Here is a 27,373-nt window from a genome sequence, read left to right as displayed (position 1 = left end):
CAAAGATGCTTACAATGATAATTAAGGACAACTTTTGTCAAATGTCTTGCCTAAAAGGAACCTTGGAGAAACAAACAGACAAACAAAAAAACCTCTAACAATGAAAACCACTATTTTTTTCTCCTTTAAAATTATTCAGTATCTATTATGGGGTACAACCAACAGTTACAGTAGAAAGTGCTATTTTCAAATTGCTCGCAGTTTGGCATTTTGATGCACAGATGAATGGCCCAGTTTGACAAATGTTTCACATGGCAGATTATCAGCAAAACTGATTCTCAACTACAGAAAGAAGTTTATTTCCAATTATTTATTGAGGAGGTGGCTATGGCTTGGTTTGATGAAGTCTTTTTTGTTGTTGTTTTTTTTTTTTTTTAACTGGACATTTTTCTCAGTTATTTTGAACTGAGACTTTACTGAAGTATCAAGACATACACTTGGCTACACTGATTGACACTTTTTGACCATGACAGGCTAATTCAAATGATCAAAGCTGTTGAATACACTCCATCAAAACAAAACTAGTGCTAATGAGGTGGGCCCTATACCTGATTAAAGTCATTTATGTGTTCCAGTGAAAAATAGATTTGAATTTTTTATTTGAGTAAAATAATTTAAATAATATTAAATTAAATGAAACTATTATTGGTGAAAGGCCTAGAAAATAAGTCTGTGAGGAGCGACGGAGGGACCTGGGGCTTTTGACCTGGAGAAGTGGAGGCTCAGGAAAGACCTTACTACTCTCTACAGCTGGAGGCTGTAGCCAGATGGGGGTCAATCTCTTCTTCCAGGCAACCAGTGACAGAAGGATACAGCACTGTTTTGAGCTGCACCAGGGGAGATTTAGGCTGGACATTAGGAAGAAAAGAGTCATTGACAAAAAGAGTGATTGGACACCAGAATGGGCAGTCTAGGGAGGTGGTGGAGTCACCGTCCCTGGAGGTGTTTAAGAAGAGACTGGACATGGCACTTAGTGCCATGGTTTGTTGATGAGGTGGTGCTCAGTCATAGGTTGGACTTGCTAACCCCAACTGTCTTTTCCAACCTGATTGACTTTGTGATTCTGTGACATGATCTAATTATTTAATCTGGCTAAGGTGCAAGATTTGCTAAATTTACTTGAAAAAAAAAAAAAAAACCACAACAAAACAGTGCTTTGTAATCTTTTTTTCTTAGACTAAATACACTATTCTATGCCTGACATGTTAAGGAGATTCATTTGCATAACCTATATTTTGATTTTAGGTGCACTGAACAGAACGTATAGGACTTCTATACACTTGAGGAAGTAATACTGCATATGATATAAAAAAGAAAATAAAAACCAACAAAACCCTGTTGCTAGCAGAATATGCAATATGCAAATACTTCCTCAATACCTTTCAGAGATCAGTTGTAAGTGATCTCAAGTATTACATCTGGCACCACAACAGTTCAACATCATTGGCTAGTCTAGACATGCTACTTCAATTTCATAGCCTCAGCTTAGTGATACAGATTTTAATGGGCAACCAGATAGAAAAGTAGAAGACTGATGTCAGTGTACTGCCAGATTTGTGAGATGCCATATATCTTGTGGCAGAATGCAATACTGAGTAGGCTGGCATCTTGTAATAGGCAAACATTTGACAAGACCAAAAAGGAAGGAGGCTGAATTATACAATATGGTACTCATCTTTTCCCCCAGTTAAGCACTCTTTCCCAATTTGGGTTGTTTTCCAGATTGTTCTGGAACTTCACAGTCTTCTGAGGACAGGCATTCTTTCATTCAAGTTTGTTCAGTTGACAGAATGATTCATGGACATTTTTGAGCCATAAATAAAAGAGCTTTCGAACTTTTAAGCAGCACAGAGCTGTTCTAAAATGTTTCAATGTACATGGAAGCATTACCTATAACAATGTCAGTTGCATAGCACTCAACTTTTTCATTCACAATTCCCATGCTGTCGTGCATAATCTATCCAGCTGGCAGTTTACCTGACACCTTCCAAGCCATTCCTTTCTCTGCTACCCCAATAACACTTGTCTAATTTCTCTCTTTTTTTCTCCCTATACTTGTGAAACAGAGTAGGCAATATCAGCAGTCACTTCTGGACATGACTCACTGAGAAAGGCATTTTATCTTGTCACCAACTTAAACGTATGGAATTCTAAACAAAGGGCATGAGATATGGAGAGACATCAACATATAGTGCTACCAGGAATTATTCTTTCAAAGTTAATAAATAAACAAATAAATACATACAACAATCGAACTAGATTAGACAGAAGAGTAGAATGTATATTTTGTCAAACAAGCAAGCAAGGGAGAAATACACATTTACAAAAGGTCACAGAAAGTACTCCTCCAAAAATGAAAGACTGTGGACCATAAGTCTCTTTTGTACTAAAATGTCTTCCAAAGCATTAAATTGCTTGTTCTTAAGTGGTTCTTTAAGTTTTATTGGGCTCTTATAAGGATTTTTTGAAATTTATTCATGCATGTTCTTGTGAATCACCCTTTAGCCCAAAAGAGAATAAAGATGTAAAGCAACTTACTGTTTGGATTCCAGTACTCTTCACTATTTTTTGCGTAACCAGTCTCATTCCCCTCTTTTGTCATGACATCATCTGCCATTTACACAGAGTAGCTCAAAAATGTTTACTTGAATTTGGGATAGAAAGTTGGTTTTTTTTTGTTTTTTTTTTTTTTTTTTTTTTTTGTTTTTTTTGTTTTTTTTTGTTTTTTTTTTGTTTGTTTGTTTGTTTGTTTTGTTTTTGTTTTAATAGCAAAGTACTTTGTTTTATTGGAAGGCATAACTCATAGGCTGCGGATTGAAGTGTGAATATAATTGGGGTTAAAAAAAGCATAGGATCATAGAACCATATAATAGAATATTCTGAGTTGAAAGGAACCCACAAGGACCATTCAAGTCCAATTCTTTTCCCTGTACATGACAACTCCAAGAGTCACACCACGTTCCTGAGAGCATTGTCCAAATGATTTTTGAACTCCAAAAGGCTTGGTGCTGTAACCACTTCCCTGAGGTCTCTGTTCTGGCTTTATGTCATCAGTTTGAGTCCCATTACCACTCGAAAGAGTGACAAGATTGGTACCTGCCGCTCTGCTTCTGCTCATGAAGTTGTAACTGCAGTGAGGTCTCCCCGCAGTCTCCTCTTCTCCAGGCTGAACAGACCAAGTGACCTCAGCCACTTCTCACATGAGGAATTTCCCTGTACATGCTTCCCCATCTTCATGTCCCTAAAGAGACTATTTTAGTTAGGTTTCTCAAAGATTAAGTGGGCAGTCGTCCTATGCCTAACACAGCAGTCCAGATATACATAAATAGAACATGTGAGCATAGCTAGAATTTCTTGAGAATGCAACCATGAGAATCTGGTAAAACTGCAGAGGGTATTAACAGAACATAACCACTGATGTATCAGCTTTTTTTTTAATGATGTTGGTCTTTAAAATCAGTCATGCTGTCTCTTTAAATGCTGAAGGGAAGTTGGGTAGACAAAGGTCAGTATCATTGACATCTAGATTGGCTGAATATCTCAGTACCCTAGCGGAAAGTGTTATATCTATGCATGTCTGTATGCATAGATATGCATATATTTATCTATTGCAGCTGTCACAGTGACCTATATTCTTCTATAACATATGTTAGATATTCTCAGTATTCTGCAAAATGTATAATTAATATGTCTCCAAACAGTGTAGCTGCTCATGCAAGAGGGATTAATATTACTAAGTGCCTATTTACATCTGGAAATAGATGGTTTCCATTCATAATGAAGTAATAATGAAGGACAAGTATGTGTAGGATATGAAAAATTAATAAATAAATATTAAGACCTGGAGTAATGGCACAAAGCAACTATCTTACACAATTCCTTTCACTTCTCATGAAAAGAAATATATGAACTGTGAAACTGTAATTCAAACAACTAATCCATTGTGGTGTGGATGATTATTTTTAAGTCATTTAATTTCCCTTCTGAATGATCCAAGGAATCTGCACTTAAATCAGCTGAAAAAGGCAGCAGTGCAGGGAAATTTTTGATTACACTTTTAATTTCACAAACTAACCTACAAATGACTTTAAAATTGCTGGTAACACTACAGTATTACTAACCACCTACACGTTTTTATTGAAAGAGTGTAGCTACAATCCATTAGTTAATGACTATGCTGTGCTTGCCAGATCACATTCACACTCATAGCAACTGTAAGTGCCAGGGTTTCAATGGCCTTGGAATAACACCACCAATTAAAACCAGCCTCTTTTGTTGCATTTTTGCAAAACCAAGACATTTATAAAAAGAAGAAAACCCCAAAATACTCAAATTGTGTTGGCTTCTCTACTGAAAATTAAATCAATTTTGTACGCCCTTGCTGTGTTACAGTGTAAGCCTTCGGAAATATTGAAATATTTGCTTGTATATTTTAAGTACATTTAAAATAGAAATGATTTAACATGTTTTTACTAATAAATTGCTTTCCCTTAAATTTAGTAATTGACTATTGCTCTTTAACAACAAAAAATTAATATTCAATAAAAGTTAAACATCAAAACTGGTCAATTACTCCATCACACTCTCTTGTCAGTCATATATATATTTTACATAAGAAAAAATGAAGGCTGTGTAAAGTGATAAATATCACACCATTTGCCTCTTGGATTAGAAAATATGCAATTATGATAAAGCTGAGAAGGTTTTTGCTTTTTCTCACTTTTTAAAAATGAATGAATCATTTATAACTGATGTTTTTTGCATGATATGAGTATGTCTTCAATAGTTATCTCCATGACACTATTTAACAAATCCAGATATGGAGTAGAATAGTTCAGTACAGTAAAGATAAAGTAACAGAATTAAGTTATTCAATCTTTCTCAATGAACTTAAACACCTTCTTTAGATCTTGAAGGCAACACTGGTCTAATCTCAAAGAGTAGTGGAGCATATCACCGAGTGAGCAAAAAGAATCCTTCCCCTAAATGGTACACACATAGAATTTAATTTCAAGTTTTGTACTGAAAATGACAGTTTTGTGTGGTTTTCAGAGCGAAGAACTTAAAAATCAGCATACATATGCTGGGAATCTTTGAGCATGAAGTACTTAGATGACAGTTCAATAATACAGGTTTGTTTAAAATAATAGGTGAGTTGTTTCATGTAGATAGAAATATATCTTACTAAATAATAAGATAAATTAACTTGCAGGAGTGTACTTCTGGCATGAATCTCCTTATCACCTCCACTTGAAATACTAGTGAAGACCTTTTGGAGCACAAGGATGGGATTCCTTTGGAATGGAATGAAAAAAATCTAGTAACGAATGGACATTCAGCCCATGGACCACAAAAGTCCAGAGCAACTGCCATGGAACTATCCACAGTAAACTCTGTGTTCTCAGCACCAGTTCTGGATCTTCACATCCAGATCTGTTCCTACTGTGCTGTGTAATACTTCACCATGGAGCTACAAACACAGATAAAAGTATAATATATATATATATATATACAGGTATGCACAAGAAAATGTCTTTCTACTTTATCACAAAGGTGTCCAGGTGTAACTAAATAATTTATTGTGTGTGTTTTTTGTTGTTGTTGTTGATTTGTTTGTTTGTTTTGTTTGTGGTTTTTGCTTGTTTGTTTTTTGGGGGTGGGTTTTCTGCTGATGTAGCATAGGATTTATATTGAAAAGCTTTTTGCCAAAGCTGCAAAATTTTCAAACTGTCCTGAACAGCTAAAGAGTGGTTTATGTCTTTATCTAATTGTTTGTTTCAAGATGGGAACAAACTCCAAAGTTTTTTAATGTTTTGGAAAAGGTTTTTTATATATTTTCCTTTCCTTGTCACAAGTAAATATGTCCCAAGTTTAGTTGCTTATGTTGCTGTCATGTCTAGATGGATTCTCTGTAGCACACAGGCCTTCACCTTGCAACCACAGTATAAAGATATTTAACATGCAATGCACAGTGAAAAAAGGTAAGTATTCTACTATTATTTTCCTTCTCCCTACTTATCTTAACATGTATCTACCTGGATTAGTATGAAAGGGGATAAAGCATTACACTAAGAAATTATTCTACTCATTCCTATTTCTAGAAGGTTTACTTTCATGGGTTTTAGAATGCAAATATAATTGCTTTTTTTTTTCCTCTTATTTTTTCTTCTTATTTTTTTCCATCTACTTAATTCATCTTTCCTCCCCCTTCCCCTCCTGTTGAAGACAAACAGAGCAAGCGTATGTGTGAAACCATAAAACATTCCTTGCAAAGGCAAATATTTGAAAGAAAACAGAATATTCATTATCTACATAATATAATTTTCAAATTGTATTCAGAGAACCTCCCTTCTTATGCATGGATTTCTTCTTAGGAAAAAAAAACCTAAAAAACAAACAAACTCTGAGAAAAAGGAAAAGATAAATCCATACGATAAGCATAATAAAACGAACACCTAGTTTCTGGACAAGTCTAGGTCAAACCTGAAGACACTTTTGCATAAGGTTATTTCTTAAGATAGCACACTTTTTCTTCCAAAAGATTAGATTTCCTTTCCAGAAAGTGAAGCTTACTAAGATATTTACTTTAATGAAGGAACTCCTGGATTTCATGAGCATACCATATGGATATTATTAAAGAGACAGTCAAAATGCATCGTCTGCACTTCAAGATATGCTAATTTTCAAAATAATACTTCCCAGTCAATATGTGGTGATTGGTTGGAGAAAACTGATTAGAGAACAGAAATTACTTTAGTTTAGAAATCTTTCTTTAGAATTGTGCTTTTAAAAGGCAAGGTGTTTTCATTTCAGTTATACCAAAAAAAACCAAAAAAAAACCAAAAAAAAAAAAAAAAAAAAAAAACCATAAAAAAAAAAACCGAAAAAAACCCAAAAGGAATGTATATGTATGGAATTGGTATTTTTATCTAATTACTGTAACAACATAATGTACTGTACAAATGAGATATGAAAATTAAAAATGCCCTTCCCCTTTGAAAAATATTATGTGCAGATACATAAGAAAAACTGATAAATCTCCCAAAAGATATAAGTATTCTCTTAGCAACAAGAACAGCTGAGATTCATTTCACACAAGACGTTGGATTTGTGGGAATCAGCTAAATTTAGGTGTCTGAGCTTCCTCGACACACAATGTCAATCCAGTCAATATAGTTCAGAAAACTATGGCTCTCACATTAAACACATCTACTACACATACATCAAACACAACTCTCTGGGTGTCTAGTCTCAATTATGATAATTAAGGTTTCCACTGACTACACCAGGATCTCAGACTGATTCACATCTATCTCCAACTCACATTTGAATGAGACACAGGTACATCACGAGGTTACACACATGGCACCTGCACTCCTACCTTTTAGAATGAATCTCACCCTAAAACTGACTTCTACTGTGTAACCATCAGCAATGACAGGTAAGAAATATCCTGGGGTGCCCAAGCTGTTCAGATGTGGATGTCAAACAGGAAAGAAGGGAGTGCAATTTACAAGAAGTAGCTATTCAACCAAATGCCAGTGTATAACATTGGCATTATTTGAGCCCTATGCATATAAATTGCAGAGCTAAATTGAATCCAATATGTCTTTGTGTAAATTTTGTGTTTGAGGTCCTATTACACTCAATAGAAACATGGTGAACGGAGTGAAATTTAGCAAACATGGTATAAGTTCCTAATTTAATTGCAAGTTTCTGTGCTCAGTAAATTAAAAATGGAGCTTAGACACTTAGGATAAAGATTTAGATTTCTGCATGCAAGCATCAAAATTCAGAGTATCTAATATGAAGCTGAGTTCATCATTGATTTCTGGAACTAACACGGGTATTAATTGACTACTTTCTACAGCCTTCATTCCTAACCTGTGGTGGCATAAAGGCATTTCTTTACAAGATTTACTTGACCCATTTCAGATATTGACCTCAGGAGCTAAACTGAAGAAGAAATGAGTAACCTGGATTTTACCTATTTGTGTTTGATTTCTGTACTGTGTATAGTACTATACCAGATATCCTACCATAAATTTACAAGTTTATACTTGATTTACCTTAGAGAATACAGATTTTTCTTTCCTTTTTTTTCTTCCCATTTATATTCCACAGTCTATGCAAGACAAATTTAATTAATTTCTAGGGTTTCAGAATCATAGAATGGTTAAGCTTGGAAGGGAAGTCTGAAGAGGGTTCAGCCACACCTTCCTGCTCAACTCAGGGAGTTATCATGACTCAGCTGGAAAAATGTCCTGTTTGATTTCCAAAATGTCCATGAAGATTTCACAATCTCTATGGGAAACTTGGTGTAGAGTTATATTGTTCTGATAGCAAGAAAATGTGGTAAGGCTTTTTTTTTTTTTCCCTATATTTAAAGAAAATTCCTCTGTATTTCAGTTTGTGCCCAGTGTCCCTTCTTTGATTTGGTACACTACTGAGAAAAGTCTGGCTCTCTCTCTACTCTCCTTCCTGCACCACATCAGGTATATTTGCACACATTAATTAGATCCTTCCTAAGCCTTTCCCCTCTCCAGGATGAACAGTCACATTTTTCTCAGCACCTCCCCATGTGACAGATGCTATAATACCTTAATAATCTTTGTGGCCCTTTTCTGGACTTAGTCCATATTTCCATTTCCCTTCCATACTGGAAAAACCAGCACTGGACTTGGCATTTCAAATGTGTCTCACCAGTGCTGAGTAGAGAGAAAGGAACTTTCCCATCAGCTTGCTGGCAGCACCTTTTCTATTGCAGCTCAGGAGACAGATTTCTTTTCTTTAAGGGTGTCTGTCTGGCTCATGGCTAATTTGCTATCCACAAGGACTTCCAGTTCTCTCACTGCAAAGCTGTTTTCTAGTGGTCCACCCCAGGTCTGTGTGGGTGCAATGAGGTTATTCTTCCTGCATTAAGTTATTCCTCTCATTGCAGCCATCAACAATTCTAATTCTACTTAAAATTTGTAACCATTTGAAGTCTAAAACTAGCAATGCCATGCTAAATTCAACAATTTATTCTCACAAATATTATCTTTCTTTTTGTCAACTTGCCATTGGGAATAGGAGTTGCACTACTAAGACTTCATTAGTAAAAGAATATGTAGCATTGGGAAATTAGATGTTTTTTGAAGGTAACAAGGAGTCACAGCTGTCACAACAGTAACTTCCTATTGTTGTGACTGAAGTCACAATAATAACTTCCACTAAATCTCAGAAACAGCAACCTCAAAAATATCAAACAAATATTTCTGCTATAATCACACTATCACACTTTCAAAAGATGAATTGTGTTGAACACAGGTGATAGAGCACCTAGAATGATAAAAAAAATCTTTCAGATATATTTCATGATGATTAAAGATATATGTGTTCAGTTGTGCTTTTGCTTTTAATTTCCCATGGAAAATCTTTAAATAGTAGAAAAATCTGTTGCTGTTCTATTGCTAAAAGTATTGTTAAACATCATGCTCATGAGGCCGGAAAAAAACCCACTCAGATCAAAGCAATGACTGATAAAGAGAAAAACTGATTTTAAAACTCTGCAATTTAGAAGACATTTTATTTTTCTTATTCTGAATATATCTATATATATATACATATATATATTACTGGACATACATTGGACCAGTATGAACATACAGAGAGGAAAGAAATGCTTAAGAAAAAAATGTTGCAACATTCGAAATACTACTATGAATTAACCTGTGATACAGATTCAAGAAGATTTGAGCACTCCATCTGAACTACGGACACCAAAACCCTTTTTTATCAAATAAAAGCCTGATTCAGTTGAAGTCAGTAAGCAATGTAGTACTATTTCCTCTGTCACTGAGGGTCATTAAATCAAGAAATCATTATGCAGCATATGCTGTAGATAACAGCAGAAGACACATGCTTTTTTTAGGTTATTGGCTAGGATTTCTGATCTGTATTGTGTGCAGGATGCTGTACTAGTCAAAAAATTCCCTTGGGCCTCAAAATATACTTTCACTTCTGGAAGTCAGACTTCACATTGACAAAGGGTGGTAGAGTCACACAGAAAAGAGGTAGAAACTAAAAATAAATGCTTTCAAACTGAGAATACAACACCAGCTTTAATATTCTGGTGGGTTAACCTTGGCTGCTGCCAGGTGCTCACCAAGCTTCTCTATCACTCCCCCTTCTCAGCAAGACAGGAAGAAAATGAGATTAAAAAGCTCACGGGTTGAGATAAGGACAGGGAGATCACTCACTAGTTACCATCACTGGCAGAACTGACTCAGCCTGGGGAAGATAAATTTATTTTATCATCAATAAAAATCAGAGTAGGATTGTGAGAATCAAGAAAAACAAAACTAAAAACAACTTTCCCACTAACCAACTCTTCTTTCTTCCCAGGCTCAAATTAATTTTTTCATACCCTCCTCTTCTGACTCCTCCCCACCTTGCCCCTGTCACTAAGTGGTGTTAATGGATATGAAAAGGAGTTGCAGTCAGTCGGTAAAACTTTGTATCTGCTGCTCCTTACTCATCATACTCTTACCCTGGCCAACACAGAGTCCTTTCCCAGCAATACACAGGTCCCTTCCACAGCATGTGAGCCTTCAAGACAAGACTGCTCCCCAGGGGGCTCTCCAGGGGCCACAGTTCCTGCTCCTTCATGTGCCCATCATGGACTGCAACTTCCTTCAGGAAGGGCATACCTGCCTGTTTCAGGGTGGGGTCTTCCACGGGCTGCTGCGGGCACTACCTTCTCCACAAGCTGAGAGGGAATCTATTTGGTGTGTCTGAAGCATGCTCTCTACCTCCTTCATCAGGGACCTTAGTGTCTGCAGGTTTGCTTCCCTCACATTTTTCTTACTCCTTCTCCCCAGCTGCTGTGCAGCTTTGGGGAGCAATGAATCTGTTTTAGAGCCACTGAAAACTGGCACTGTCAGACATGGGGAGCAGCCTCTGGTGTCTTCTCAAAGAGGCACCCTCTGCTGCCTCCCTGCCCACAACCTTGCCATGAACACCCATATAAAATATGCAAACACCAGTGGAAATAAATTACTGGACTATTTTATCACTGGAATATTTTGAAACCTCAGTTTGATTTAAGGAAAGTTGTGTGAAACACTAGGCATTGTGCTATGGTAGAGGTTTGACTGGATAACGGCATCACTTTGAAACTTTGAAGTCTGTGAATGTCTGCAGTAGATCTGGACTTGCGATTATATGAAGAAAGGCATTGTGAGTAGAAAATACTTACAGGAAAAAAATTAATCTTAATTCCTTAGGTCCTTTGTTTTAACCTGGCAAAAGCATCTGAGGTTTTAAACTGTCCTTGGTATCATCAGTGATGGCAGCCAAAGGCAACAGCTTTCGTCTCATGTGCAAGCTTCCCCTTCCTTTAATCCTCTAACCTTTGCCATAGTCCCTCTGCTCCATGTGGCCTTTTCATCTCACTGCTGAGGATCTGCAAGTGCTCTTCTCAGGCAGCAGCAGCTAGGAAGTTTTGGAAAGTTATCTGTTCCTCTTGAAGAAGCAATGAGACAAGTTCCCCTCCTACTGCTCATTCAATGGTTATGGCCTCCTGATTTACACTCCAATTAGCTTTGGTGTGTGGAGGAAAAGAGAGTAGAATAGGAGCAGATGGAGCACAGTGGCTTTTCTGAACCAAGACAATTTTTAAATCCTCACTGCAATGGGGCATCAAAGAGATGTAAAGAGATAGCAATCTTCTTATGCCTTTCAGATTTTATCTTTTTAAAGTCATAAGTGCATGGGCTAAGATTGAATTCAGACTTCAGACTATTTTATAGCTCTTCTGTAGACTAATTCACCAACCTGACTCCAGTTTTCCTTACTCCTGCTTGCCTGTAGCTAAATGTGACAGTGTTAGATTCTGTGTGAGGTATGAACTTGTGTTTAATGAAATGGAGGCTATGACTCAAAGGCAAATGTTCCTATTTTAGTTCTCATAATCTCATATTAGGAAAACACAAGAATGACTACGGACAGCAAATTATCTAGATCTAGGCATTAATACAGCGGCATTTCTTTCTACACCTTAGGCTGTTTAGCGATGGACTACTCCAGTATTGCCAAAGAAGAAACTTTGGAGGCAGCAAAATGAAAGACAGGATTAAGCAGAGGGTATGCCCTCAAGGTTAAACCATCATCACCCACTGGGTGTAATGATAGTGACACTGTAAAACCAAAGCTCTTTGCAGGAGAGGCTTAGCCTCTCCACATGGGACACTATCATATGACCAAGTGTAATACAAGGCAGTCTTGCCATTACTCTGAACTTTAATCATAATTAAGCCACTGCCGCAGAGATATTCCTACTTATTACTGGAATTAGAGAACCATTTAACATCCCTGACATTACTTGACTAAACTGCCATACTATTAGGTTTATTAAAAAGTGTGAACTCAGGTATTTATCAGCCAAATTTAACTACACAGTTTTTATTGCACTGGAATTATAAAAGCTATCCACAAACATTATTACTAAAAGACAGCATTATAATATTGCTTCCAAGAATATGGAATTTCTTTGGAAGTAACATAGGACATAATAGAATGTTCTATTTAATTTTGCTAAACAAAAACATGATCTTGAAACTGGTTGGTGTGTTACAATTTTTGCTACAGCTCCATGTGTTTATGAAGCTATTACTTTGTTGATCTATATTGATTCTACTTATTAAAGAGGTGTAGAAATTAGGCAAACATTTACTTAGCTTTGTAAACATGTATCAGAAAATATAAATATTATATTTCTGTCTGGTTTTAAACCATTGGAATTATTGCATAGATTCATCCACAGTGTGCAGCAGGGTTTCTCCCTACAGCAGTTCTAACACTCCACTAAATATATGCTATTCCTCTTTATCTCTTTGAAGAAAAATGAATCACATCCACAGCTTGCAGCTATCAAAATGTGATTTATCAAGCATTTTCATGAAAATGCATTTTTCCCCTTCCTTACACTAGGAGGCACATTTTTACTTCGTACAGTTCTATTCCACAGCTCAGCTGCAAGCAGCTCTTAGATACATTAAAAATTCCAGTCCAAATTTAAATCCCTGACAACTTTTACTAAACCACAGTGAAAGAATTCTTCACTAATAAGGTGGATTGTTTTATTACATTGATGAGAACCACACTTATAGAAATGAAAAGTAACAGTCTGCAAGTAACTGTTAGAGAAGAAAAGCACAGTTTTTTTTTTGAGCAGAACCTGAAGAAATAATTCACATTAAAATACATCAGAGAGCTGTACAGTTTTAAGGCAACTGATGATAAAGATGTTTGTGTTAAAAGTACACTTCCTAATATGCACATTTACAATCATTAGAAAGCAGGAATTTTGGTAAATGAAAGATATCTTAAAGAAGTATAAGTAAATTCAATTTTACATTTACTTTTTTTTTTTTTTTTTTTTTTTTTTTTTTTTTTTTCATCCTGAAGAAACTGGACTGCTTTCTAAATTCTTATCTGGTATGCTAAAAGTTAAAGAACTTGTATCAGAGGATAGATCTTTGGAGTATATTCCTTTTTATAGGAATCAAATGTATCAAGCTGCAAATGAGACAAAGGTGAACTATAAGGAGTTGCAGTTGACAGGTTAACAACAAACTCCTCTGACCACCAATTATACTGATCAATTTACAATAGGGAAATGTAAAATATATCTTAGCAAAATGAATGCAACCCTCAAAGTAATAGACCTAAATAAAGAAGACAGGTTTCAGTGATGTAAACTCGGACTTGCATCTCATTATGAAAGACTTCCTATTTCTATCTTGTTGCCTTTCTCTCATAGCTACAGTGACAGCATGAGTCTGACAATGCTAATATTTGGCTTCTCTCTTCATTTCAGTTTCACCTGGTGTGAGAGATTTCTGTTTTCAGATTAGCTAGATGAAGGTACTCTCACTGTGTGTGTTTATTTCACTAAATAATTTAATTGTACTTCTTGGGTCTCTGTAGAAGCTAACGAATGCAAGTTAATATGTCAGTAAGGTTTCTCATACTTTTGTGTAAAAAGTTAGAAAGATTTTTACCACATTCCCCCCCCCACCCCCAGCCCCCCGCCATTTCAGGTTTTGTAGACCTGAGCCTTGGTCACTCTTCAAATATAATTAAAATAGCAATATTATGTTGAGAAACAATGGCTGTATTTTTATTCACATAACTTCGCAGTGTACAGTAATAACCCATACAATTCTGAGCATTGAAGTCATTAACCAAAATTGCTCTCAGCATGAGGCAAGGACTTTACTATCAAGATTAACATCACATTCTCATGATCTGAAGCAAAGTTTTACTTAGAATGAACTTTCATAAAAATACAGTAGAACAAATCTGCATTTTTGATGTAGAGGTCATTTGCAAACATTCCCAAAAACTGTTCTTTCTCTCCATTTGAAGCATTTAGAATAGAAATATTGTTATGCAACACCTGTCATCCAAATCTGCTAGCAGTACATGTGCATGGTAATACTACAACTCTCCACTAGGGCTTTATTCCTTACTTTATAGTTGTATCTTTCACCTTAGCATGTCCTAAGTATTTTCATAACCAGCAATCCCTTAAACAGCCACTGAAACAAAACTATCTCTACAGTTAAATACAGCTAGGGAACATTTCACTGCAATAGAACTAGAAATTCAGCTTAGGAGTGTCAAGGAATACAATGTTCAAATGATACTACATATTTTAACCATAAACACATGTAAATACCCACAAAGTAACTATGGCCAATACCAGACAGCATTTTTCTTTTCTGAAAATTGCCACAGGATCTTCAGTAACCATAAACTGCTTTAAACCTTATTTCAGATCTCATTAAAACTTGTGCCTACAGTAGCAAAATAACTTTTGATACAGTGCTTAGGCAATAGCTTGATACTGAATACAGTATAGAAGTTAAATCCATCTACTGAACAACATTACTCCCATCCTGGCCTGGATTTTTCCAGGAAAATTTCTGTCACAGTATTGACCATGTAATTCCTTTCTTAGTTTGCGAGATTTGATGCAATACAGAGTGTACTGTTTCAATATCTGGTAAAAAGCAAAACAAAACAAATCAAAACCCTATACTTCAATACTTCACTAATAGTATAACTTGATGGTTAGATTTCATAAATTTGACACAAATTTAGCATCCCTAAGGCTAAATTAGGTGTAACCACAAACATATTAAAACTTTTCATATAGCTTTTAAGAACACTTACTCATTCTGACTAATCTTCTATTAGTGTCTATATTAGGCATGAATAGATGATCATGATTAATATACTGTTTGCACAATGTGTTTAACACAAAATTTCCAAAACTGCACTTTTAATAACTTGCTATGAAGTTTACTAAGCCCTTTTTTCCTAACTCTCCTGAAGGACTTTTATGCTGCCTTTTAAAGAGATGGACAATTCAGAGTCTGTGAAACCAATGTGACAGTGCCAACATTCAATGCTGCCTTAAAAACTCCTCTCTGGTGTTCTGAAATCTTTCACAAGTCTCATACGTGGTCAGAGAATTAACCAGATAATTCCACTTAAGCTCCTCGCTTGCTTAAGCAGACATACATTCTTGCTCCAGAGTCAGTCCATTCATAGTTGCTATTCTTTTATCATTCTTTGTATTTGTACAGATTAAGGGTTTAACATCATAGTTCCAAAAACATTTTTGTTTTGGTAAAGAGAAGAAAATGAAGGTGTCATATCCAGGGGAGAAAAAAAAAAAAGTAAAAGGAAAATAGAGGAAAAGAAGCCAGAATGCAAGTCTCAGTAAAACATTTTAAATTGTTTCTTTGTAGACTTTCATCCAACACAACCTCTTGGTCTTCCTATATACATATGAGAAAAATATTTCCAAAGTCAATATTCCACAGTTCATGTTGTCATCTGCCATGATGTAAATGTCATCATTCAGATCCAGCTCTGCCCAAATGAGGAGATGGACCTTAATATTGTTCATCAGATCCCAAGGCCACCTTCTCTCCTGGTTTGTACAGGCCCAGTGACAAATTAATCATCTATACAAAAGGGAGAAATGCCAAACACAGAAACTATTTCTTATTTCTATACTCCTAGGATGCAAGAGGACTCAGGTTTAATTACCTTCCAAGAGCACAGATAGATTTTTAACCTTTGTCTTACATTCTAGACAAAAACCAAGAAAGTTAAGAGCAGTGCTACTTCCCCCTCTTTGTTTTCAGTATGTCTAAGACTCCACATTCCACATTGCAATGTCAAAATACTAGTCACCCAATTGGTTAAGATCTGGCTTCAGTTTTTGGTGCTCTCACAAAAACACAGCAATAAAGTAAATGTATTATAGAGGAGGACAGAAGAGAAAGGTAGAAGTTCCCAAATCAAATAGTTCATCCTTAATATTGGTAGGAAAATCTGTATCTGACAGTTCCAATACATCATGTCATTCCAAGTTAACAAAGAAACCCTGTGATTCTTAATGTTAGAAGGGGGAATTGTAAGGCTGTTAAGAAATTTGGGTTCTTTCAATTTTTCAGTGCTTCACTGATTACTGACTTCCTTGTTAGTATAAAAGACAGTGCAACCTCCATGTCCTTGAACTTAAATTGATATTTAGAATGACTTTCCTAAAACAAAGTCTAAAGACAAATAGCTACAGCACTGCAAACACCAGGAAAAACTTACTACCTTGTAGGACATCCTTCTCCCCTGCTGTTATTACTTACTGTGCAATTAGTATGAAGCCATTTATTCTACTGGATATACTTTTCTTTCCACAGTCAAATTACAACATAAGACACTTCAGGCAAACTGCATAATTTCCAAACAATCCTTAGGAGCTAATATGAACAAATATTCATGCACGTGCTTAAAAACATCTCTACCATTGCAAAGCTCAAAGGGATGAAAAAGAAAGTACCAAGTTAGCAAAGCAACTCAAATAAGCAGGGCCACGATGGTGACTCACCCGAGTTGGGGTCAGAATTGCCATCAGCTTCAGTCCTCTTGTCCGGTGAAGCCTGGTCGTAGAATTCGTCCTGCGGCTGAACCAGAGGGAGAGGGTGTGAGATCAGGGTTCCACCACCCACTGGCTCGTGGTCTCCCAGACCACTGTCACTGCAGCTTTCCTGGGAGCCATCAGGGAGGTGAAATGTAACACGGCGCTGGGACTACAAAGAAGAGCACAGGACACACTGATTAGTGCTCTTCTTTTCAGTTCTCTTGATTTTTTTTTAACTTTTGACATACAAATAGATCCCTGGGAATGCTTATGAAGCAATTGCTGTTATCAGGTTTGCTCGCTCTTTGTTTGTGGGTTGGTTTGTTTTGTTTTTGTTTTTGGTTTTGGGGTTTGTTTGTTTGTTTGTTTGTTTTTTGTTTGTTTGGGTTTTTTTTTTTTTGTTTTTTTTTTTTTTGGGTTTTTTTTTTTGGTTTTTTTTTGTTTTTTTTTTTTTTTTTTGGTTTTTGGTTTTTTTTCCTGGCTGCTTTTAAATGGGAAATTGGCAGATGGGAGAGCCAAATTTCAAAGGTCTGTATGTGCTCATCTGTGAAGTAAACTTCTTCTGAGAAATTGATCAGTGGAAAATTAGGTATATTTTTCATAATTTGCAACACACAATCTATTAAAAAACCTCTCTCTGAGAAGCAGAAACCATTAGAAAATATGTTATGAAAATCAAATGACATGAAAAATTTAATAAGTATATATTTCTGAGGTTAAAAACTACATTATCATTATTCAAACTGGAAAAAAAAAAGACATCCACCAAGCAAAAAAAAAAACATAAAAATGGTTGTCATCTTTCAGGTATAGTAGCATGAATAAATATCTGTCTATACTTAACTGATAGCAGTCATGTACCTAAAATGTACCTAAAAGGTATAACTAGGATTGATAATATATGTGTGAATTCACAGTGGTCAGCAAAGAATCACAAAATGCAATGACAGAATAAACAATTATCAATTTGGTAGGAGAAATAAAAATAAAACAGCACAGAGTTTGTACAAAAAAACACAGGGACTGAGAGGCAGAATGACACATTTTACTGAACGTCTTAAAAAAAATAAACCTTTAGCCATTTGAAAAGGAAAAAAAAAACCAAACCTTCAGTGTACACTTGGATTAGTTAACTATTATTGATTTTGAACCTCTCTCATCTGGAGAAATAATCTGACTTTTGAATTGTGGCCACAGAATGATACAGTGATTCCCCAAGAGCTTCAGACCTGATAGCACCACTGCAAATTGTTTAGCAACCATGACTGTTGGATGAAAGGAATACTACAGGTCTTCATGGATCAAAACACTGCATCTTTGAAGGATTGGAAGCAACTAGTTTAAGAGTACCTCAAGAGAGTTATTGAATTAAGTTAAGCACATGTTCCCACAAAAAAAAAAAAAAAAAAGTTGGCAGCTTCAGTGGTCTGGTTTGCTAGATTAATTTAGGATAAAGTAGAGATTCACAAAGTTTTTCTTAGCATAGTAACTGTTTAGTTAAATGGTTATTTCTTATCAATATTAGTCATCTGAAATTTATGGGGTATATCTAAGCTAATTATTCAAGATTTCTACAGAGCTAGAAGAGAAGGAAACATTTGGAAAATATTGCAACAGGTATCTTTCACTAGTTAGCATTTTTAAAATAGTTAACATCAGGTGTCCTGTATCCATCCTGAAACAGCATCAGGTGCAAACTTTCCCTTTTTTTCCTCTCCTTTTTAAATTTTTCTTTTAATGAGAAAAATGTCAAGTTAATAGTACTAACTGTATGTTTGCTTATTAAAGACTATTTGTTAATGGTAATTGCTACCATTTTATATGATGATCAATATAATCTGCCAGGTTTCTTTTTATTCATCTCCCTTGGGTGGATATAGTTGATTAAGTCAACTTTAGATTACTGTGTTTTTCAGTATAGAAATAAATGTAATACTATTTGCTCTTGGCTGTGATTTTATAATTAGTATTTTGCTTTTAAGTTCCTTTTCTAGCTTTAGGATTAGAATTCAGCTGTAGAAAACCAAATAGATCCTCTGAGTCACTGGACGTATTCACTACGTCAACAGAGAACCCAACTCCATATATGCCTAAGAAAAGCTTCAGCTCACACTTTGTTACTTTTTCTTACAACTTTTTTCATTCTGGAACTACCACCCTGAACAATGTCTTCCCCAAGCACAATAGAAATGTAGCTAACTACACAACTTGAAATCTTCTCTTTCTGCAACTACTTGCAGATTGTTTTTCCAAACTGAGAATTTATGTCACTAGCAAAGTCAGCAAGTGGCAAACTGTGGTGGTGCCTCTCCCTATCTCCACCCCATCCCCAGGTTACAGTATGATCTGAGAAAAGGAAATTGCTTTTATTTGTTTTAAACCTAAAAGACTCTATAAGAAGACATTAATGACTGAGAAAATTAAGCCCTAAAATAGGGGAGGAGATGACAAATTCAGTTTTAGGATCTGCAAAATAATAAAACCCCTATAACTAATTAACCACCTAAACAAACAGAAGAATGCACAATTACAAAAATGTTCTATTTCATGAGTTATATAATAAAAGTACTGATCTTGGGTACAAAATTCCTCATACTAGACAAAATCTGCTTACACTCTACACTGACAGCGACAGGGACCAGTTAGCCAGTAAAATGACCTGAGCCTAACACTTATACTGGCAACTTCTTTGCTATTAATTTTTAAATCCATACTTTAAATGATGAGAGAAAAGTATATTGTCTTGCCTTTCTGAGCCACTGTAGCAGGGTGATCTGCTTTGGAATGTGGTCAACTCAAATAATGCCCTGTTTTGCAAGCTACCAGAGATGGGCTGAGAGGTGCTGTCATGTGCTGATTTTGGCATTGAATTATGCTAAAAGCAGTCTGGCTCACCAGCTCCAAAGGAAGATCCTGATAGTGAGGCACAGATTTGACAGGTAAGCTGCTAAGGAGACCTGGAGGCATATGACTGGCAGTCAATCACTATACACTGTAGAAATCCAGTCCACTTTCACACAGTTGGGTTCCTCTCATGTATTCCTTCCTGGAGTTATGAAATTTTCTCCCTTGAACTGGGGAAACCCCTTCAAGGATACTCCTTGAGGCTGAGTGAAAAAGATCTGCCCATGAGCATTGTTGTGGTGAGTTATATCAATCTTTACTTAATAATGGTTTCCTTTTTGCTAGCTTTATGTAATAGCTTTGATATAGTGCATTGTACCTATACTATACACTCTAGTAGTTTTAGCTTTTACATTCTGTAGTAAATAAATCTGATTAAGATCTTTTGTCTAATCATTTGTCATCTAAATAATAAATTAATTCATCTTTATATAAATGTATATGTTTTGCCATGATTAAGCCTGTGGGACAAAGTTACTTAAACCATTGACAAAGTCTGGGGTTAAGACTGAATTCAGTGACAGCTAAATTCCTCTCTGAGAAGTTTAGAAAGCATGGTGGGGGGGCCTTTCTGCACCTCATGACTCAATAGCAGGACTTCTTTAATAAATTTTCTCTGAGGTTTCCATTCTCACCCACAACAGCTGCCCACTAAGGAACCCACAAATCATTACAAAGGGTTATAAAAAATCTAAGGGTCATGTAAACAGTGACCCAGTTCCAGAGATGATGGATGGAAAACACGCAGTCCATAAAGAAACTTTAGATTAAGTTGTGATATCAAAACAATGAGGGGAACAAGACTTCTGCAAAAAGAGACTCAAAGCAAATGTTTAAGCTTGGGCATATCAGTAATTGAAAAGACTGTCCTCAGTGTACTGAGAGCTTAAAAGTGTCAAGTAATATGACATGTGGGCACTGCCTCCACTGCCTGCTCCAGAACCCTCCTGCCTGGCTGTTGGAGCCCAGCCTGGGATCGCTAGGCTAGGAAAGCTGCTGCAGTACCAAGATTGAGCGTGTAATGCAGACACACACATGGACACTGATTTGGCCACAGCTGTGGCCACACAGCCTCAGATAAGGCTCTGGCCCCAGCAGTGCCACCATTCAGGACTCACACCAGGCACAGTCACACAGGGACACATCCTCTCCTCCTCTTGGGCTGTCAGAGGCAGAAAGTCACAAGTGCAGCACACACCCCACACTCTCCAGGTTCGCAAGCACCTAGCACCAGCACAAGCCCTCTGCCTGCCCAGAACCCCTGCCCAGTCCCCCTTACCAAACCCACAGGTCCCCAGCTCACCAGCTGGTCTCACTGGGGGCTCACTGCCCACATGCAGCACTAACATACTTGTCCCACTGGCAGGCCACACTCTTGGGTCTCCCTCAAATGCCAGCATTGTCCCATTGCCTGTCAGATACCCCCACCCGGACCTGAAGCCTCTTACTCCTGTCTGGTCCAGCTTGGAGTTTGCCAGTGAATTCACACCAACACACTATGCACGGATGGCTTGGGCAAGTTACACAGACTCTCCACCAGAAGCACATATCACAGGATATGATGCATGGTCCAGATCCAGCACTGAGCCCCTCACTGATTGTTCACTGAATTTCTTGTCATCACGACAGAAGAGACAGGAACTCTTCTTTCAGAAGAAAATCCAACATGCTTCAACTATGCTCATGTTTATCTACTCGCTCATGCAACAAAATCCGAGTTTGAATTCTTTTTACCTAAAGACAGATTCAAGTTATTTTGAGTAATGAGGTTTATAGTTGTTACAACACTGGGACTAATGATAACAAGTAATTACAATTTTAATTACACTACAACATACGTGGGATTATATACAGCATGAGGTAAGGTTATGGTTCAGGTCCCAGTACTTGGCCAAAACTCACATCCAAAATCTGTGACATATTCAATCATAAACAAGCATTTGGTGGGGAGGAAAAGGGGTCTTCTTAAGGTCCGGAAAAAAAATCAGTCCTTATTTTTGATCAGGAAATATCACCTCACTGTTATGTGAAACCCAAATCTGAAAGGAGAGTTCAGTCAAAGCAATATCATTTTACCTGTGTCAAAGCAACTTCAATATATAATTCAGAACAATTAGACCTATTAGGGTTTTTGAACTTGGGCTGAGTTTAAAATTCAGGAAAACAATCAGGAATCATTCTCCTTTAATCACCTATTGCAGTAGATTCCATGAAGCTCATCTAGGTGAAGCATGACTTTGCACTCACAAGAGAAACACCATCTCAGATGGTGATAATGGATAGCAAACTCCTGTGCTGAAAATATGACAGTTCAAGTGTAGTAGAAACACTTTTTTTTCCCCCTGTTTTTGGACCAGGTGGTCAGCCAGCCAACACTTTTTTAACATAGTAACAACCAAATTATATCAAATCAAAGACACATGAAGCTGGTCTGGCTCTTTTTTCCTGCTACAACAAAGTCAAATAGGTGCTTAGTATGTTCTAACAACTGTAATTTGTGAAATTATGGAATATAAGTAATAGCTGTGGTACTTGAAAATGCCAATAAAAATAGCAACACAAACTCTGTTGTAGAGATGGGGAATGGATGACAGAGGATGGGGACATTCTAATCTTACTGATCAAGTACAAAAAAGTAGAACTTGTGTTTGACATAGCATATTGCATTTTTCTTTGTTAATATATTTTATTTGGAGATACTGAAACCACTTAAAATTGTGTTGCAGCTTGTCAGTTTTCTTTCCCCATACTCTCCCATTCTATTTTTCTCATTCCTTCTGAATATGAGTAATTCAATGGTGCCCAATGACAGAACAGGTAATCATGGGCACAAACTGAAACACTGGAGGTTCTGAACATCAAAAAAATGTTTGTTTTTTTTTTTACTGGAAGGGTGACTGAGCACTGGCACGAGTGGCGTAGATACACTATGTAGTCTCTCTCCTTGGGGATATTCAAAACCCATCTGGACACAGCTCTGGACAAGCAGCTGTAATGATCCCTGCTTGATCAGGGGGTTGACTAGATACCCTCCAGAGGCCCTGTCCAACCTCAGCCATTCTGTGATTCTGTGATTCTGTCAACTCTAACTGGAAATAAAAGAAAATATGGAAGTATTTGATGTAATGTCATATTTTCCCAGAGCTGAAAACATAATTTTGTACTGAAGTACTTTCTTTTCGACAATCTTAGCTGTATAAAATGTATTTTGATACTACAGTTTCTAATTTCATCCCATACAAATCTATGGCTTTGGAAAAGTTGCATAGAGCATTATGTTTACAATATTGAAGTCCTTACATAACCAAAAGAATTGGTAGAAATTGTACCTCAGCACGGATTTCTAGAAAAGGTACTCCAATACTAGAGAGCTTAAGGCATTACTTATGAGACTAAACTTTTTCACTGCTGCCCTATTTTCCCAGAAACACTCATACATGGGTAGAAAGTGGGCTGCAAATAATGTAAGGCATTTTGTTGACCTGAGTGCTAAAAGCCTGAAGTACAGGAAAAATCATGTCATGTGATATCAAGTGTTTGAAATGTCCTGTGGCAGGTGAGTTATGAGCTGTGTGGAAACAGAACTTTAATGTAGGAAGTGCAAGTACTAAGTTTCAAAATTGTTCCGTTCTTTCCATTGTGCCCTAGCTTCTAAAATGCATTTTATTTCCAGTTATGTACTTGAATCACACAGCAAGTTACAGAAATCAGTATTAAGAGGAGATTTAGCTTCTTTTTTACTCCAAAAGCCAAATCTTCAAGCTTTGTACAACTATTGTATTGTTTTTGCTAATCAGGGATCCCAGAAATAATTATACTATTGTTCCATTGCTGAATGTCTCACAGGGACAAATTTGGCTACAGATCCTATCCATTGTTATAAACCAAGCTGTAATTAAAAAAACATTTCTACACTGGGTAGCTGGAAATAGAACCTGCTGAATTTTAATCAGCTGAGTTGCATTTTGAGTTTACAAATTAGGTGCTTTAAACTTCTTCACTCAATACAGTTGTGAATGAAAAGCCTTGATTTTTCTCCTTGATTTTCCAAACAGGAAGAAGCCACTAAAACATCCGGTTTACAGCAAGTCAAATTAAACCTTACAGAATGGGGTGTAGGTCAGCATATCAGAATATGTATCCAAGCATGACATATTTTTTAATTGTCATTGAAATATTTTAATTCAGATATGGAGGTTTTAATCAACAAAAACTATTTTCCTTTCTCTTCTGAGCTATTAGGGTATACCTTGTGTTAAACTACAAAGAAATATTATGAAGGAAAAACAACTTCAAAGAAAACATTCTTGTAATATTTTCCTTATGGAAAGATTGTTGATATGGAGGCTTAAAAGTGAAACTTGAACAAACAATTTACTGTTATTATGGAAAATAAACAGAAGAATCTATACCTGACATAATTTACTGAAACTTCATTTATGAATAAAGAAGCCAGAGGACAGGCTTATTAAAATAAAATCAAGTGTAAACAGTAGACAAATACCAGAAAAAGCTCATGGGATGATTAAATGATGATTACATTATGATTATTGAAAAGATACTCTTTGTGAACAAGTTTAAGAAGATGTTGTAAAGACACAAGAAAAATCTATGCTTAATTCCAAATGTCTTTGTGAAAGTTTTCTGTTTCATAAAGTTTGTTCCTTCCAGGATCAAAACAAAGATTTCTATTTCATGTACTACAACATGGATTTTTTGGTTTTTTAATTTTTTTTTTTTTTTTGAGATCAAGCCTGTAAAGGAAGGCCAAGTCACAAAAACAGATTAGTAACAGTTTTAACAAAACATATCTATGTTTGTATTTCCTCCACAGAAAGAACTGGCAAGGTCTTTGAATTAACATATGGTTACTGTATCACTTTGTTTTATAAATAAACAATGATTTCTTATACATTGCAGTTCTGATTGACTTAGTGAAAGGCCCCTAAAATATACAATCCACATTCTGTTCCAGTTTGGAAAGATCAGTCAAGGACTTGTATCTCATAAGACGCCCTCAAACAGGGCTTTGTATAACTCACCTCACCAACACACACCTTCTTTCATGTTTCACTGACCTTTGTAAAAAATGTAAATCCGAGATAAAATCAATCTACTTTCTTAGTAAAAGACACTTTTGCTTTTCCCTGATAAACTTGGCTCAAGTCTGTGTTATGTACAAATTGTGCAGTAGATCCCTGCAATTTGCTAAAAGAAATAGAGTTATTTTTTTTCTTGGCTGCTTCTAAACTAAACTTCCTCATGCAGTCCCCATGGCAGTCCTTATTCAAGGATCCTGCTTGCAGGGGATTATCCATTCTCCATGCTCATCTTGATATCTTAGCCACAGAACAAAGATAATGGAGATATATAGGGTTTTGGCCAATCTTTCAAACTAAACTAAGAATGAAAAAAAGAAAAAGCAATTGATACAGCCTCTTCATACTACTTCTTCATACCATGCTATCCATATAAATAGCTGGAGTGCCTCAGTATATATTTCTTTTTCCCCTTAAGGTAACAATGTTGGTATTGATTTCAGAATGTAAATTGTTGCTATACCAGACAATAATTTGATTTCGTCTGCTCAATTTCTCAGTACCAAAATTTCATAGAAATCTGTAAATTACACTGCAATGTATTAAAAGGAAACATAAATATAATTACCTATTATATCTGTCTAAAGCTGCACAGAACTGGCCTTTTCATAAAGGTGAAAAACATTATTAATTACAGTCTGACACATGACTAGGTAGGAATTGACAGTGTGATGGTCCCAGGCACATTTAAACATGGAAAACAAAGAGCCTGTCTGGCTGGAGAGTTGCATTAGTTTTCCAGAGACAGTGAATGAAGAAAAACCTGCAGCCAAATCTTGTGGTTTCCATTAACTTTTGAGGCAGTATCACATTCTTCCTGTATTTATATGGTGATGTTCCTTCATTTTATTTAATGAAACTATAGTCTTTATTTCATAAATTCTTCCTGTGCTTTGTTAGGTTTTTTTTTTTTTCTGTCAGTTGGGTTTTTTCTTTTTTGTTTAGTTTGGTTTGGTTTTGCTTTTAATTGGACATTCAAAAGATTGACAAACCTTTAACTAAAGGCATTAGACACTAAGGACTATCATGTTTTAAGTTTTGCTTTCCTAATATCCACCTAAAAGGCAAATAGTCCTTTTCTTAATAAGCATTGCTATTTACCTAAAATCATCATGACTGCAAGGCAAATTTGACATAACAGGAAAGCTAAGTGTTAAATTTAATGTAGTCTAAATCAGAACATTACCTTATTCAACTTTGGAGTCTGGTAAAACACTAATAAATTTTGAACATTTTAAATATTAGCCCCCATCCTCCTGACTTGTCTGAGATATAGAAAATCAGTTCTAAGCCTACAATTATGAAAATTAATATCTCAGATACATGCAGGAAAGGAAAATGGAGAGAGAAGTTGGAAACTTCTGTTCAATACAACATAAAGGAAAGTAGCCATCTGTGTTGCCAGTAGAAAACTAAGCTCATTTTCAGAAATATTATTCACCCAAATGGCTAAACATTAGAAAACCATATTAGCTTGACATATTTATTACATATTTTTACCAGAATTTCTGTGGGGAAAAAAAAGCCTGAGAAAGGACTAATTAAAAATAGAACAAATTTGTATATACCTATTAAAAATTAAAAATCAATGGAGGAGGAAAGGCAGCTCTAATGAACATTCATGCCATCCTAAAAGACATATAATTGTAAAATAACAGTACCATGCCTTTTCTGGAATACCTGTACTGAATCATTGACTATAGGTGACAAGGTAAACTTAGGGCATGTATTAGAAGATGTAACACAGATTAATTCCTTTGACAACTCTGTTGTTATAACCCTTGACATTAGAGAGACATGAAGTTCAGAGATTTCAAATTTAAATGCCCCAAATTAACCTACCTAGATCTTGCATTATGTTCATAACTATTTAGCCACCTGACTTTAGATATTCAGTACTTAAAATTTTAGCTGTGTTTAAGGAAAGTATTTAAGATGCAAGACCCTGAAATAATAGATCTCACTGACAAAAAGATACTAGACTGATTTACATATAAATATTTGAGTTGCAATAGAATTGTATTTTATGTGATCTTTAGCAATTTGAAGACTTCAGCAATCTTCAATCTATTTATTTAGTTTTATTTTGGTGATGAGGTACTTGTAGCGTGACAAATAATGCACATTACAAGTGCACTCAATTGAAGAAGCATTTCAGAAGCACTGTACCAATTACAATAACCAGAGTAACTTCTCTACACTCTGAGAAGTTTTACATTAGTAAAAGCATGTGTTGATCAATAATGTATATGAAGTACTAAATGTAGAAACAGCTGTTGCTGAGATTTAGCAAGTTAAATTATAATAATATATTTACCCTGATTTACATTCTGTAAAACTCATCCAGCTTCCATAATGTGAACAGTGTAATAAAGCTTCAGGGACTTAC

The 27,373-nt window shown here is 35.9% G+C and overlaps 1 protein-coding gene across 5 annotated transcripts in view; it reads right to left on the bottom strand.

Moving 5' to 3' along the window:
* The window catches only part of PCDH9 (protocadherin 9), a 671,733-nt gene that overhangs the window by 216,777 nt on the left and 427,583 nt on the right, over positions 1-27,373 (bottom strand). For 4 of the 5 annotated variants that reach the window (XM_041396272.1, XM_041396273.1, XM_041396274.1 and 1 more), the window contains one exon: positions 16,949-17,150. In XM_041396272.1, coding sequence (XP_041252206.1) covers positions 16,949-17,150 — 202 coding nt within the window. The remainder of the gene's footprint in view (positions 1-16,948; positions 17,151-27,373) is intronic. The other variant, XM_041396276.1, reaches the window with a different exon arrangement.

Source organism: Onychostruthus taczanowskii, unplaced genomic scaffold, assembly GCF_017590055.1.
Source record: "Onychostruthus taczanowskii isolate IOZ18803 unplaced genomic scaffold, ASM1759005v1 scaffold128, whole genome shotgun sequence".
Taxonomy (NCBI): domain Eukaryota; kingdom Metazoa; phylum Chordata; class Aves; order Passeriformes; family Passeridae; genus Onychostruthus; species Onychostruthus taczanowskii.
This window is presented reverse-complemented; position numbering and strand designations above follow the sequence as displayed.